Here is a 17,370-nt window from a genome sequence, read left to right on the forward strand (position 1 = left end):
TGTTTATTTGTTCGTTTCACCTTCCCCCTGGTTTTCAGAAACAGAACTATTACAAGCATGGAAATTCATCTTCCTAGATCATTATTTATTATTGCCGTTGCTTTAAATCTCAACAGATTTCACTGGCTGGGAACAAAATATATTAAAGGCAAGGATTAAGGTGCTTGCTTTTGCTTTTTGAGTACAAAAAGCAAACTGTTCTGAGTGAAATGAAGGGGACATGTTTATATTGTATAGTAACATATAACACCAGAAGATAGGATTAATTCAGAACAAATTCGGCAGTAAAAATTAAACCCACATAGCTAAATTAATTCCTAAATTCTGACTGTGGGAAAGAGATAAAAAAATTAGATATTTTTTGATAACATTTCTAAGGGATGCATAAAAAATACCAATTTCATTTTTTTAAAAAAACAAAAAGCTATTCTTATTCCTGGATGGTTTTTTCTTCTTTAAGAAAACAGTATCCCCAAATTACCCTTGCAAGAAAACACTGCATATGTAAATAGTCTGGGGGACTATATGACAAACACATTCATATTTGATTTGTGGTTAAGGATATCCGAAAGGACATCATCAACAAGGATTATGATAATTAATGACATGATGCACCCAAGAGAAACTGTCCACAGTGGAAATGAAATTATAAGCCTGTTGTGGTCCCATGATGTTTCACTAAGTAATTGTGCTGCTTAGCAACCAAGTTGCTGGTCCCAACTGCAGTCACTAAGTAAGTACTACCTCTTTTTACTATAGATTGCATGAATGAAATGAAACGCATGTTTTCCAGGATATCTTAATTTTGTAAATTAAATCTGAAGCTTATTTCCCTATATACATGAATCTAAGAACTCTCTATTGTTTTCCTTCCCATCCACCACAATTTTTTTTTAATTTCAGACAGATATCTGTTCTAGCTGGAATTAATTGCCAGTGATGTAATTGCAGAGGTAACCAAATCATCTTATAGTACAGGATCATTTATCCTAATTCTTATGATCTTTGGCATACCGTGTTTGATGTTTTGGTTCTTATCTACTGAATAGAAATGGGAAGAACAAACAGCACCTGGAAATTGTCAGTATGATTCACGATTGATCTCGTATTCCACCAATCTACTTAATCCTTCATGCCACAGAAATGTCTAATGATGATCCAGTTTGTACTACATTGTGTGCATTGCTGTACAATTAATTTTGAAGAAACATGAAATTAACCAGAAAAAACAATTTCTTGTAATCATGATATGCTGGATCACTGGTAGGAATGACCAAATATTTAAGCACTGCAATAGAAAGTAGAAGAGAATCATACATGACAGTAATCATTTGAACAAGGAAGGAAATATACTTACAATTTTGCGCTTGATCGTAAAGAGAGGGATTTTTGCATGCAGAGGGGTTACAGACAATTCTTTGTGGATCGTCGATAAATATAATCTTCTTTTAATATTTCCTAAATCAGTTATCCTGCAAGAGAGAAAAAGGTGAGAACAGAAATGATAGAAATTGATCTCCATCAATTCAAAAACCTTTCTCTCTGGGCAGCCACAGAAAACCATCATTCACGTGTAAAAGCTTTATATCAAGGACAGCAAATGGAGAAGTTAAATATTATCCTTCTACAAGATAAGTAATGAGATTTTTCTCTCAAATTCATAGTCGCTTCAAGCTGAATACATAAAATCACTTTACATGTTAATTTTATTTCAACGCTACACACTCTTCACTTGATTTCCACAGCATTTCAAACTTACGAAAGAATTCAATTTACATGAATTGAGAAACCACAAGCCTTCAATAATCATGCTTCCCACCCCCCAGCTCCCTTCAGCTTGTGTAATCTTGGGAAATGCTATCACATCTCTAAAAAGGAAAATCACTGTATGTTTTCATTTTCTAAAAATGCATCATATGGGCTTTGTTTAAAAATAGATGCAAAACATGCTAGTTTCCTCTTCTGATCACCTATCTCCAAATATCAAACCCACATGCTTACTGCTATTTAAGCTGTTATCCAATGATGCCTGAGACACTGTATCTGAACATCACTAGCAGGTTAGAGTCACAAACAATTTGGTCTCCTAATATGTTGTTTCCCATTTCCAAAAATTTCATACTAGCTACATTTCTTATTTCATAACTGAAAAGTTTTGTTCTATCAGAATGTAAAATTTTAGGCCTATAAATTTATTCAGTTCCCTTTTCCATCAGGCTAGCAATTCCTATTGCTTGCTTTTCCCTTTTGGATAAATAATTTTAGACAAGCTCTCAAAATCAGAATACTTCCCTTAATTTTGGATATACAAGCTAAAAGGGGTTGTTTCTTAGTCTGAATGTCACCAGTTGATAGGTGGCAATGTTCTTGATGAAACTCAAATACTTTGGCCACCTAATGAGAATGAAGGATTCACTGGAGAAGAGCATAATACTGGGAAAGATTGAGGGCGTTAGAAGAAGAAGGGGATGACAGAGAACGAGGTGGCTGGATGGAGTCACTGAAGCACTGAAGGTGTGAGCCTAAATGGACTCCAGAAGATGGTAGAGGATAGGCAGGCCTGGAGGAACATTGTCCATGGGGTCATGATGGGTGGGACACGACTTCGCAACTAATAACAACAACAATGTTCTTGGGACTGCTTATGGGAAAAACAGAAAAAAATAGTTAGGAAAATAATCCTTTAAACACATGACATTTGAAAGGCCACTCACTCTTTTGAAGACAGCAAACCAGAGAAGACTGCTGGTTTGAAAGAAGAGTCAAAAAGGTCATGTATGTTAAGACTGATCAGCCCTCTCTCAACAAAAGGGGAGGGGAGGGATATGACACACCTATCTCCTGTTTACAAGATAGCCCTTTCAGCAGTTCCAAGAAAGTTCCATATCCATTTGCACTATTCAGATGACCCTGAGGATACAAATGAACCTTCAAGTGGCCTCAACAACTCTCAGAATGAGTGCTAACAATCAGATGATTGTAAGGAATACAAATCCTTCCATTCTCCACCATTCAGTCAGAACTGAAAAAGCTTCTTGGATGAGAAGTGAAATGTCTTCAAGGAAAAATAAAGAAAGTTCAGTTGACTTTTGAAAAAAAAAAACACCTTTGGGACAGCCATGACCATGGCTCATTCAACCATGACTGAGATACTCCATAGACAATCCTTTAAATATGAGTGGGAGCCAATATAATCAATGAAGACTAAACATGCTCAAGTGCAAAAGAATGTTGAGGAGGGAAAAAACAAAATGGAGCAAATCAATGGAATAATTCCAATTATTTTAAAAAAGAGTGTACATCATCTTCTAACAGGAGACCTAAAAAGAGATTTGATCTTATATGAAAAGAAACATGCCAATGAACCAATTCTTTTACAATTAAGAAACTGCTGCACGTTATTCATTCATATTTATTTGCAAGTTAAAAACAAGCCAGTGTGGTCTAGTACTTAAGGCACCAGGATGGAAAATGGAAAACTTGTGAATTCAAGTCCAACCTTAGCCATGAATTCTGGCTGGGTTACTTTGGGCCAGTCATTCTCTCTCTTAGCCCAATCCACCTCACAGGGTTGTTGTGGGAAAAATAGCAGGAGGAAGGTTTGTTGGATATGTTCACCTCCTTGAATTATTTGTAAAAAATAATAAAGGCAGGATACAAATAAATAAATATTTACATTCTGCTATGGTGCATACCTAGTGAGGTCCATAAAATATAGAAAACAAGAACAGAATGTAAACAGTTGAAGACATATCTTATAATTAACATTTAAAAGCCCAGCAAGGAATTCATTTTTACAGCAAATGTAGATGGGCCTTTTCTAGAGCTTCCTTTCGATGGCCTCCTATCAGTTCTACTGGCAGGAAGATTTCATGGCAGTCCTTATTTGCACAAATTTTGCCCTTGTGGATCCAGGGAGGTAGAAACTCTTGCTTATATCCTCAGATAGTGTCCTTTTTTGATGCCACAAGATGTTCTTTGATCTCCTCAATTATTTCCAAATATGAGTGCCAACATTAATCAATTGTATTACTTTTTAAGGGATGCTAATCCCACACTCATGTATCAGATGGCCGAAGATCTTCAAGTGCAAAACTTTCAATTAGATATGTTGTTTTATTATGCTATTGGGTTTATTCTTTTCTCAATAATGGATTGTTGCACCAAACTATTTCTCATTTTTACTGTAATGGCTGGTCAAAGACCGTAATAAAGGAATTTGATTTGATACCAATTAGTCAGCTGCTGAGACAAATGGGCAGCAAATGCAATTCTTGAGGGAATGCACCCAATAATTTGTGAACAATATAAAATATAAATTATATAAATATAATTTGCACAAAAGACAAGGAGATATATGCAGATATTTATTTCAAGGATTTGTATGGCGACCAGCTCATAACAATACAACCATGTAAAATAAACAGAGAATTACAACAAAGCAAAACTAACAACAAAAACCACAGCAACTATGCAAAATGGGGGCACACCAACATGTACTATACAGGCAGTCCTCTACATATCACTGCTCTAAATGTATTAAACTGATTGTTTAAGTGCAAAGTTCATATATGATATATTCATAAAATTAGGAACCCCAACATTATTTAACCACATGCTATTTCCATGCTTATGCTTTTTAAGTAAATCTTCCCTACTGGTTAATATCAAGTTAATGACAGCTCAATCTCTTGAAATTTCTTTTACCCATTGAAGAGAATGTTGTCAGCAGCACAAGAATTTCTGGAAGGAATCTGTTTGGCAAAGCTTATTTCTCAATAGCAATTGACAATAATTATAGGTATGCCTCCAATCACTACTATTCTATGCTTTTTTGGAAGATCTGCAGTTTCCTTCTGGAAAGGTTAAATCTGTATAGGAACTGATAGAAAACCTTAATGAAGATTTGTAAATGACAGAAACAGGAAAATGTGAAAAAGTAAACCCAGAACAACCTTGCCTTGTCCTGTTTGGCATAAATAGGGGCAAAGGAAAATTCTGACAGGTATTCTGTCATTACATCCTATAAATAGAGTAGCATTCCTGTGATGTTTGCAGTGTCTTCTGCCTGGTTAGGTGGAAGATAGTAGACAACTGCATTATTGATTTTGGGAACTCCAGGTGGCATCAGGAAGATTATCTGCCCAGTAAACGCTCAGCTCCATCCCAGTTGCACAGTCTCTACCCAAATTAAGGGATTAAGGGTCATAAAAGGAGAATTATTTAAGATAGATACATTCTACAGTATCAAGTTCATTCACTTGGATTTCTGAGCAGGTATAGGTATTTCTGACATAAAATACAACATCTGTTTCCCTTCTATTGCTTAATTTATTCCTTGTGAATAAATTATATCCTTCAATTGCTTTATTTTAATCAAGGGAGGCATGTGACCAGATTTATTAAATCATATTTGTCTCTCTGAACTTGGAGTTCATGTTAATCTTCTCACACTCTGAACATTAGTGTATATAATGAAGACCATGCCAAAACTGTTCACATTTTTTCAATGCTTGCCTAAGTAGACCAACATACACACGTTTCACCTAGATATATTTTATCAGTGTTTGTGATGCACAGGCCACACTGAACAAGCACTGGATCATCACTGGCTCCAGATAATTATTTAAACTATGATTCCCCGCCCCCCCTCAAACAACAACAACAAACAAAATGAATTTCTTCTATCAGTTCTGTTTACAATATTTTTCCTTTTCTGGTTTTCTTTCAGGGAGTAGAATGGAAGGATGAAGGGATGAATAAAAGCACTTGAGTCTAAGATTCCCTACATAAATCTTCAAATCCCATGACAGCACAGATGCAGCAGTTTTGGTGTGTTTTTTTCAATGCCATTTATTTCTACAGTGGTGCTTAAAAGTTTGTGACCCTTTTGAATGTTCTATATTTTTGCATTTACACAAGGAAACTTTTGTAGAGAACAGATCACATTTTATGTCACATTTTTGCAGTGTTTTCCAGACACTGCTGGAAAAGGAGGGCCGCAGTGGCTCATGTGATAAGACGCTGGGCCTGAGCACAGCTGAGGTCGGCAGCTCGATTCCTGTGAGTGAATAATCCCACAGGGACAAGAAAGGAGCCTCCCGATTTCCTATTGGCATTCAGGTGTCCTGTGGGTAAAAATAACACCACCTGAAAAAATTCTTTTCATAGAGACAGCCAACCACCTCGGTGATACCTGGCTAACGCGTGCCATTTGCTAAAAAAAAAAAAAACCTGCTGGAAATTTTTTGTCTTACACACGTTGACTATTCTGTCTCTCATCCCCCATAGGGCTGTCAGACTTCCAAGATAGACCAGACTAGAAAACCAAAATCATGAATGCTAATACTACTTTTATTACAAGCTTACAGTAAAGAATTGTGCAAGTTTGAATGAACTTCCTTAATCTTTATCAGAAGTAGGCATGGTCTCATCTAAGATGCTTACTTGGGTTACATATCTGTAAGTTTTTTTAATCTGTTGTCTTGGCTGTGTCGCTTCCTCTGTTCTACAATATTACTCCTTCTGTCCCTTACAATTGTTTTGTTTTCTTCCCCATAATATTGTACCACTTTTACAAGGGCATGAAAACTTGTGCCCCAGGGGTGCAAAATATCTTCAACATCTCTTGCTTCAAGTATTCATGTTCATTCACTGGCCTTCTCTTGCTTCTGGAGAGGTAGTACTTCTAACAATTTGTTGTACGGTATCCTATTTCTCTTCTTTTTCATTGGGGGAGGCAAAGTTTTTTCAATATCCAATACTTGTATTTTTTTTTTAAAGGACCACTACTGTTATGCTTTTCTGCAAAAACATGGTAAGTTGTTTTCAGACAGGATCACACACATGCCACAAAATGGTGGATCATAACTTCAGGTTCCCGGCCATCTTTTTAGTTTGTTTCTTAAGGTCATGAATAATATTTTTAGTGGTACAAAATATATTTGACATCTCATTTCAAGTATTGGAGTTTTGTATTTCTCTTTAAAAAAAAATTTTTTTTTTAATTAAGTTTCCAAATTTTAAAAACATAAAATAAAACTTTATACATTGTTATCAACATCAAGACATTTTTTGCATCTCCTCACATTTTTCAGTATATATATTTACTTATTCCTTTACATCTTGCTCTTACTATAAATCAATATCTTTTATCCTTACTTCTCAATCTTCTCCATGGTATATTTACATATTTACATATTCCCTCATTCTTTTCCTAATTGCCATCTTATTTTCTTTTTATTTCTAAACCACTCATACCAGGCATACCAGGCCCTATAATAAATTGAATCTTCTCTGTCTTTTATTTTCATCGTTAGCCTGTCCATCTCTATACAATCTATTATTTTTTTTATAACCATGCCTTCCGGTGGAATCCTTTTTTCCTTCCAGAGTCGTGCGTACGAAATCCTTGCAGCTGTTAATATATGTAACATAGTATATTGTTTTATTCCATTTTTGTGTTCTTATACCTAATAAAAAAGTTTCCAGATTAAATTCAGTTTTCTGATTTGTGATTTCTTCTATCCATTGTCTAATTGTATTCCAATATTTTTTCACTACCTGGCATGTCCACCAGGTATGAAAATAAGTGCCTTTTTCTTTTCCACATTTCCAACAATTTGGATCTGAGTTAAACATTTTTGCCAATCTAGCTGGAGGAAGGTGCCATCTGAAGAACATTTTGTATTGATTTTCCTTGTGTGCTATGGATGTAATTAGCTTGTAACTTGATCCCCACATTCTCTCCCAATTTTCCAGGTCTATATTGTGGCCAACATTTTTCGCCCATACCACCATTGTCTCTTTGACCACCTCCTCTTCCATTTTAAAATAGTAGAAAGTTATATATTCTTGAAATAATTTTCTTTTCCACTTCTTGTAGGATTGATGCTTTTCCATGCAGAAACCAAATTGTTCTTTGTCCTTCTGATATCTCGCCTGAATTTGCATGTATGCCCACCAATCTATCTTTATATTTTGTTACTGTAATTCTTGTCTTGTTTTTAATCTTCCTTGTGTGTCTAATAGGTCTTTGTAATTACTCTTTTTTCCCAGATCCACTGCACTTGGGTAGATTTGTACTTCCATAGTTGACAGCCAGTTTGGTATTTTAGTATAATGATTCTTTTTAATCTTGTTCCATGTCCAAATTAATGAATCTCTAATCATGCGTCTCTGAAAATATGCATGCTGTTTACATTTCCCATCCCATAGGAAACTATGCCACCCTCTCTGCAAGTCGTGACCCTCTATCGACAATACTCTTCTATTTTCTAGATTGATCCAATCTTTAATCCATACCATAACTGCAGCCTGATAATACATTTCCCAATCAGAGAGTCCAAAGCCACCGCTTTCTCTTTTTTCCTGTAACAATTTCATTTTTATCCTAGCCTTTTCCCCATCCCAAACGAATTTACTTATTATTCGATCTAATTCTCTAAAAAAGGTTTTATCCAATCTTATTGGTACAGTTTGAAAAAGATATAGCATTTTTGGTAGGGCAGACATTTTAATTGCTGCAATTTATATTTGACATCTCATTTTAAGTATTGGAGTTTTGTATTTCATTAGAAACTTTTTGAGCATGTTCAACATTTTGAGATCAACTGAAGATTTTGATTTTTCCCTTCCCCCCAAGACCTCAGGTTACCCAATATACATTTTTCACTCAAACGAAAATTTTGTTGAGGTCTCCCCCTTTCAATTCCCCTTTAAAATGCTAACAGCATTTAATATGAACTCACTCAAGCTTATTCTATAAAACAAGCTTATTCTATAAAAAATGAGCACTTTGCTCATTCTTCTCTTTCCTTTCTACTTCCTCTTTACTTTCTTTTCTCTCAAAATACTAGAATTACTGTGGACGTTTGGCTTTCGTTAGAAACTTTAGGAGCATATTTAACATTCTGAGATTGAAGGCCTGATCACAAAATGCTGTCTCTGTGGAGTAGGCTAGTCACACAATAACAATATTCCCTGCCATCTTTTCTGGCCCACAAGATAGTGACTGTCAGTGTTACCTTCTATTTACTTTTTCTTTCCTGACAGCAGCCAGAGTTTCAAACAATGCTCCAGAATTCAGTTGAGTATGTTTTTATTTTCTCAAATAAATATTAAATAAAATCCAAGGTTATATTTAGAAGAAAAGCTTGGTGGTGCAGTGGTTAAAGTGCAGTACCACAGGCCACTTCTGCTGCCCGCTGGCTGCCTACAATTTGGCAGTTTAAATCCCACCAGGCTCAAGGTTGACTCAGCCTTCCATCCTTCCGAAGTGGGTAAAATGAGGACCCAGATTGTTGGGGGCAATATGTTGACTCTGTAAACCTCTTAGGGAGGGCTGTAAAAGCCCCATGAAGTGGTTTTAAAGTCTAAGTGCTAACAGTTCCATATTCAATCTGGAATAAAAAAACAAATATATTTTCAGTCTTCTTAAATTCTCTTTTGAACAGATTATCCCAATGCCAGTTTCCCCAAGTTTAAACTATTTTGTACATTCAGTTTTATGAAAAGATAATCTGTTTAGCCAAGCTTTAGAAAAGTGTACCAGCTGATATAGAACCAAATATGTAATCTGCAAAACAGCATTTAATTTGTCCAATACGGATAAAGCCCTGTAATGAATATAAATGTGCACAATGTTTAACTAATGAACCTTTTCCAGGAGCAGCTTATTTATAACTAAGATTTAACTATTTATGTTTCTAATTAATTTCATTGGCTTGTCTTCCTTCATTTATTGGCAGGTATCCATTCCAGTTTGCTCTTAAGTTTATAAGGCGACCTGTTGCAGATGAACAATCTGTTCATGACTATGACTGGCATAATGTTTTCACTGAATGTCATATTTACTCATGCAAGTAAACTAACACACTTTTATAAATGTATTCAAAAATATACTTAGAATACTGACATATATTAGACATATTGAAAGTTTAATTTGGCAGTAGATGTTTTATCTATATAGGTAGTCCTCGACTTATGACAATTGAGCCTAAAATTTCCATTGGTAAGCAAGGCATTGTTAAGTGAGTTTCCCCCCATTTTATGACCCTTTTTGCCATAGTTGTTAAACAAATCACTACAGTTGTTAAGTGAATTGTGTGGTCATTAAGCAAATCTTGCTTTGCCCATTGACTTTGGTTGTTGGAAGTCCGCTGAAAGATTACAAATGGTGATTACATAACTCTGGGACAGTGCAACTGACATGCCATTTGGCAAGCGCCCAAATTTTGATAATATAACCATAGGGATGCTGCAATGGTTATAAATGTGAAAACCGAACATATGTCATTTTTTTCATTACTGTTGTAACTTCAAATGGTCACTGAACTAATGGTTGTAAGCCTCATGAAACTGTCATACTGTCATACCTCGGTAATGAAGCCAAATGTGATCCTCAAAATCTCATATAAAATAAATCTGTAGGTCTTTTAAGTACCACAAAATTCTCTGAGAATTTCAGACAAGGCTTGCAGCTAAAAGGCAGGGAGGACACTAGTATATCTCTTTGGGGCTACTTTCTTTTCTTGGAAAAACTTTACCTTCTGTTTCTTTTACCTTCCATGGTCTAATTATGACTTCTTCCTAGTCCACTGAAACTACTGCAAGCCAGAACCGGCAATGCTTCAGTTTGCCTCCTCTTTCATTTAAACCAGAAATCAAGTGAGTTAGTTAGGCTAAGGGGAAAAAAATCACTCCAGAAGGCAGTCCACACCATGTAGTTAAAAGAAGTTTATAAAGAGCAATAACAGCCTCCTGGCAGGATGTGAGAATTGCTTGGCTGGAAAATTTGTGTGGCGGTGGTAGTGGAGGATGGGGAGAAATAAATGAGTGAAAGGATCAGAAAAAATATTTTTTCACTATTCATTGGATACAGGTAGTCTCCGACTTACAATGGCACTGAAAAGTGTGACTTATGGCCATTTTTCACACTTAATGACTGTCACAACATCCCCACGGTCACATGATCAAAATTCAGATGCTCGGCAACTGCTTCATATTTATGATGATTGCAGTGTCCTGGGGTAATGTGATCACTTTTTGAGACCTTCTGACAAACAAAGTCAATTGGAAACCAGATTCACTTAACAGTTGTTGTTAGGAATCTGTCCACCAATTAGTTGGGTTGGCAATATACTGTATAAATCTACAATGTATGTTTGTAGCTTTAAGACAAAATCACAGTATTGATTTATACTATATTCCGATTGGTTGATTATAATGCAAATTACCATAAGAGGGAGCTAGAGATCATAGCTTGCTCTCTCTGACATTCTGTTTCTCTGACATTCTGTTGCTATCTAAGGTTCTCTGTTGTATTTATGCTGTGCTTATACTTTGATATTTTTGTTTACTGTAAATGACAAAGGCAACCGGTAAGAAGACTTTGTAATTGGATATTCTTTGGACTGTAAAACGTATATGACCTGGACCATTTATTGGACTGTGCTATTTCTTTTTTTTTTCCAAACAAACTTTATTGATTATACAACTAAAATATCAAACAAACACATACACAACACACAGAAAAAAAAGTAAAAAGTCAAAAAGAAAATGATTAAAAACTAGCAATTCTATTATCGACAGTCTATGGTTCCTTGTCTGTTATCAATATTGGTGATATATTTACAAATACATCTTATTGCGAATATATAATTACAATCTCTTTTACATTTTACGTTGTTTACTAATATATTTTCTATTTTTGTTCTATCCAGTCATACCAGCGTTCCCAGCTTCTACAATATTCTGATGTTTCTTTTTCCTTAAGTGCTAAGGTTAACTTATCCGTCTCTGCACAAACTGTTATCTAATGAATGACCATTTCCTCTGTTGGAATATCCGCTTGTTTCCAACACTGTGCAAAGGTTATTCTGGCTGCAGTAAGAAAGTGCAGTATTATATATTTAACTTTTTTAGAAATTTGTCTATTAAATATCCCCAATAAGAAGAATTCTGGTTTTAATTCAATTTGCTCCACCGGATTCATGTTAGGAGACATTTTCGCTATTCTCAAGAGTGAGAGATGCCATCTATAAAACATTTTATAGCCATTTTCTTTATATGTTGCTGATTTTGTAATTTTATTGTTCCTTGTCCAGACCTTTTCCCATCTAATAATGTGATGCTACGTTCCTATGTTTCTACTCCAAGCTATCATGTTGCCTTTGACTACTTCCTCTTCTAATTCCATCTCTAGTAAATAATTATAAAATTTAGTTATATATTTTTTAATCTGGACCTAATAGGATTTTATCTAATTGTTGTGCCTTAGCATAAATTCCAAAATTTTTCTGAGATCCAGATCGGAATTTTTAAATATTTTTTTTTATTTTGTTCCAATCAGCCAATAAGGAATCTCTAATTATATGTCTGTGGAAATACTGCTTAATTTTTCCAGTGTCCCATAAAAATGTGTGCCATCCCCTCTGTAAATCGTGGCCTTCTAGAAATAAGATTATTTTAATCGACAGATTTACCCACTCTTTCAACCAAAGTAATGAGGCTGCACTATAGTATAATTCTCAATTTGGGAGTGCCATACCTCCCCTGCTCTTCATATCTTGCATTGCCTTTAGGTTTATCTTTGGTTTTTTCCCTTGCCAAATAAATTTGGCAATTATCTTGTTAAGTTCCACAAAGTAATTTTTATGTATTTTTATTGGTATTGTTTGGGATAAGTAAATAAATTTGGGCAGAATGTTCATTTTTATAGTGGCAATCCTACCTAATAAGGAGATTTGCAATTTAACCCATATCTCTAAATCTTTTTTGACTTGTTGTATTAATTTATTATCCGTCAACCAAATTCCTAAGTATTTAACTTTTTACTATTTGTAGTCCTATTATCCCTTCCAATTTTAGTTTTTGTTTTTCTGTTAAATTTTTAGTTATTAATTTCGTTTTTTCCCTATTAATTTTAAGTCCTGCAATTTCCCCAAATTGATCTAACTCTTTCAATAGTTCTTGACCTGTTTCAATTGGTTCCTCTATGAAAAATACCATATCAACCACAAATGATTCGAGTTTATATTCTTCTTTTTTAATTTTTAGTCCTTTTATTCCTGGGTTTTGTCTAATTCATATAAGCAATGTTTCCAAAGATAATATGAAGATCAGGGGAGATAATGGACATCCCAGCCTGACTCCTTTCTCTATTTTTATTGAGCGTGTACACTCTCCATTAATTATAATATTCGTCTTTTGTGAATCTTAAATTGTAGTCACGATGTTTTCAAATTTAGTGCCTAAATTCATATTGTAAATTTGTTGGACTAGGATTTGCCAATTTAGATTGTCAAAGGCCTTCTGTGCATCCAAGAATACAAGGGCTATTTGTTTTTCCGGGTGGGCTTGTAGTATTCCAAAACATTTAATACTATTCTTAAATTGTTCCTAATTTGTCTATTGGGAAGAAATCCGTTTTGATCTTTATGTATATATTCATTCAATATTTTTTTCAATCTATTTGCTCTAATTGTGGTAAATATTTTATAATCAGTATTTAACAGGGAAATTGGTTTATAATTTTGTATAAGTCGTAAATCTGAATCTTCTTTCGGAATCAACGATATCAGTGTCTCCTTCCATGAATCCAGCATTCTTGCTGCTAGTAAAACCTCATTATATACTTCCACCATGAGAGGTCCTATTTGTTCTCCTATTTTCTTATAAAGTTCCCCTGGTATCCCGTCGGGTCCTGGGGTTTTATTGTTCTTTTGGTTTTCTATTGCTGCTTTTAACTCGGGCCACGTAATATCTCTAGTTAATATTTCTTTCATCTCCTCCTTGATTATTTTATCTTTAGTAATAGCCAAATAGTTTCTTATCATGTCCTCATTTACCTCCTTCTTTTTATAAAGATCTTCAAAAAATTTACATGCAATTTCTTTTTTCTGTTCTATCCCTTGTTGGGCATCCTCCGTTCTCATCTTTTGGACTGTGCTATTTCTTAAATAAACTTTAACTTAATTCAGTGTATCAGTGTGTGGCTGAATAATTATTCATAACTACTCTCATAAACGTTTCCATGTGCATATCCTTGTTACTCAAGGGTTATTCTGTATATATCATAACAGTTCTGTTACTAACTTAACTTCAGTGATTCACTTATTAAGTGTGGCAAGAAAGGTTGTAAAATGGGGCAAAACTCACTTAAACGTCTCGCTTAGCAACATAAATGTTGGGCTTAATTGTGGTCGTAAGTCAAGGACTATCCATATTCTTTCTCTGTGTTTCAATCCTTAAAGTCCCACTGTTCTCCTGATTTCCATGCTCTTCCTGAAGTTTTCTTTAGGTGGGAGTCTCAGGTAGGGATGTTCTTAACTAATTATGGGGCTGTGAGCAAGTAAATTCTTCAAACTGGAGAGGATGGATGGACAGATGTTAAAAGGAGTGAAAGGCCAGGCCTCTGACAAGTTCTGCAGTTTGTGGCTCTAGTGGGAAGGTATAGAAAGGCACTTCATGTGGCTTGGAAATAACATTTAAATATAAAGGAAGAAGAGTGTCCACCCACATCTCCCTAGGATAATAACTGTTTGTTGGTTTTGTTGGTTTTGCTTGTATATTACCACAAAGCATTCACACCTCATAGTGAACAAAGAACCAGAGAACTCATCCTTTCGCTCATTTACTTCCCTCTTCAGCCCCCAAGACTATACAAACACACACCTATCCTGAGTAAACAAATGAGCAGATAAAACAGCCAGCGTAAACATAAATTAATAAGCAATTAAGTTGCTAAATTAAAATCAATTAAAAAGAAAAACAAGATATTAATTACAAGATGATATAGAGCAGCAGTCCCTAACTTTTCCGGCGGAAGTGGGAGCGGGGGAGAGGGAATGATTTGGCCTGTCACATGTGCGTGCTCTCTTTTCACAAATGAAGCTTTGTGCACACTCGCCCACCAGTTTTGCAGCCTGAATGGGCTGTGAACCAGCATCGGGCCACAGACTGGGGGTTGGGGACTCCTGATATAGAGAAAATAATAGAAACGGTATCAACAATTTGTACCTTCTTCACTCAGCAAATGGTTTCTGGGAAATTTCAGTTTTCAGAAGCTTCTTAAGAGATCTTCTTAAGGTGGAAAAACTCATTTCTGAGGGAATCTGCCCCAAAGAGTGAACACTACTACCCAAAAGCTGTGCCACCAAATCATACTCTTCCTCACCCGTTCCAGTTACTACCAGAAGTATCTTTCAAAAGAAGTAAAATCAAATGGGTCCTTTCTGATTGGATTATGAGCTAACTTGAATGCCAACTATTAGTCACCCAGCCCTCTGCCCCTTCATCTACATTAGGCATGAATGGTCACTGGTTGATTTGGGACAATTATGCCTCTAGCAGCTGTGTAGAACATCTCAAAAGTCAATTAAAACATTTTGCAGTTTAATATTCAGCAGCTTCTTTGATATTCAAAAACAAACACATACTTAAACGAGTGTAGAAGTTGAATTTTCTATTTGTTTGACATGAAAACTTATAGAAACTGAGTGGGCTTGGGTCATGGGCTATTTTTTTAAGCATATAATTACAATTTTCACCCTTTCCAAACAGCAATTGCTTTGTATAATTACATATCCAAATTGAGTTCACACATTTGCAAAAATCATTTGCTGTGATTATTTTTCCAAGCCCTCTTTTTGCAAATTTTCATGTTCTAACCTGACATACTAACATCCTGACAAACCATCTTGATTGCAGCTTTGTTTTCACAACAGTTTGGTACTAAAATGACAGAGTGGAGAACAGTAAAAAGCAAATGGCGCCGATGAGTTTCTAATAATTTCAAAGTTACTCTCAGTAATAGTTTGTTACAGCCTTACTTTGTGAACATTTTTTGCCAATTAATAAGGATAAGGGAAGCAGGATATTTGCTAAAGTTAGTATTTCCATTTAAAAACATAAGAGTCTTTCTCCTGGATCAGGCCAACAATACTTCTTAATCTATCATTTCTGCCACATAGTACCCAAAGATCAGCAGGGTGCTGATAATCCTTGGATAACTATCCAGAAGCCACCTCCAACTCAAGATGCAATGAACAGTTAAATAATAAACAGTTAATTAACATTAGTAGACAGACCAAACTGCCATTAATATGCCCAGTCCCTTTTTGAAAGTATCTAAATTGGGGACTCCTGTCACATCTGATGCAACAAATTCCACAGCAACAATCAAATAAGTATTTCTTTCTAATAATTTTTTAGATTATCAGAAAATAATCTAATTAGAAAAATAATTTCTAATTATTTATTGGTTAAATCTATTTGCCATCTGTCTTGCTCTGGGCTACTCTAGGCAGCTTACAACAATAAAAGCAGAAAAATAAAAAGAAGTGTAAACTTAACAGTAGGAAAATAACAGAACAACAGAATAAACAATGGGAAAAAAGCAAGGATAATATAGCACTTGAGAATAAAAGATGGGCGAGTAGGGAAGCAGGGAGGAGGGGAGATTTGCTATCAGTCTAGTAACCACCTCCAATTTATCAGCTTTTAATGGATGATCTTGAACTGCAATACCACGAAGAACGAAATGTTCTTTGTAGTCGTATTTTTTTGTAATATGTGTGCCTATCTTTAATATATCTCGCATCTTTTACTCTAGTTACAAAAAGCTGGAGTTTTTCCTCCCTGGGAAGTTGCTTTAACTGGTTTTGTTTACTTTCTACCAAATCCATCAAGTGAGATCACCAGAACCATGCATCTACTCTAAGTATGATTTACACATTGATTTTACATAAAATTGTTACTATATGTTTTTTTTCCCCCGAAGACTCTTCCTAATTTTTCGTAACAAGGCATTATGGCATAGCATAACAAGGCACAACATTGCATGGTAACACAGTGGTTAGAATGCAGTACTGAAGGCTACTTGTTCTGACTGCCAGCAGTCGGCAGTTCGATCCTTATTACAGATGCTACTCTCCCTTTACCCATCAGTTACTGCCAGTTCAATTCCCCAAAGTATGTGTGTAAATGTTGGATTTATTGATCGATTTGGTGTCAATATGCATACTATTACACTTTCTTATACCTATGGAGCTACTTTCGACATTTAGGAACTCATTCACTCAGTTAAAAGTGATTTTTTTTGGAGTTCTTCACAAATTCTTTTTCATTGTATTGATCACAACGGTTTGGCATTACAGCAAACGTGGTCACCACACTGCTCATCCTGAACTTTGGACTCTTCCTACATTGATCCCGGGGACCTTTATTTTGAGTTGTAAACTCTCCACTTATTCCTACTCTTTACTTTCTACATTTTATTCTTCAGCAAGTTACTAATCCATAACCTCACCTGTTGCTTTATTTCATGGCTGCTAAGTTTGTTTGAGAGACCTTTTGTAAAGAATTCTG

General features: G+C 35.2%; 1 protein-coding gene across 2 annotated transcripts in view; it reads right to left on the reverse strand.

Annotated features, from left to right (window-relative positions):
- Positions 1-17,370, reverse strand: part of CFAP20DC (CFAP20 domain containing) — a 155,985-nt gene that overhangs the window by 108,740 nt on the left and 29,875 nt on the right. For both annotated transcript variants that reach the window (XM_087923569.1, XM_087923570.1), the window contains exon 5: positions 1,358-1,472. In XM_087923569.1, the coding sequence (XP_087779695.1) occupies positions 1,358-1,472 (115 nt within the window). The remainder of the gene's footprint in view (positions 1-1,357; positions 1,473-17,370) is intronic.

Source organism: Pseudonaja textilis, chromosome 2, assembly GCF_049901715.1.
Source record: "Pseudonaja textilis isolate UNSWEBS1 chromosome 2, rPseTex1.2, whole genome shotgun sequence".
In the NCBI taxonomy this organism is placed as follows: domain Eukaryota; kingdom Metazoa; phylum Chordata; class Lepidosauria; order Squamata; family Elapidae; genus Pseudonaja; species Pseudonaja textilis.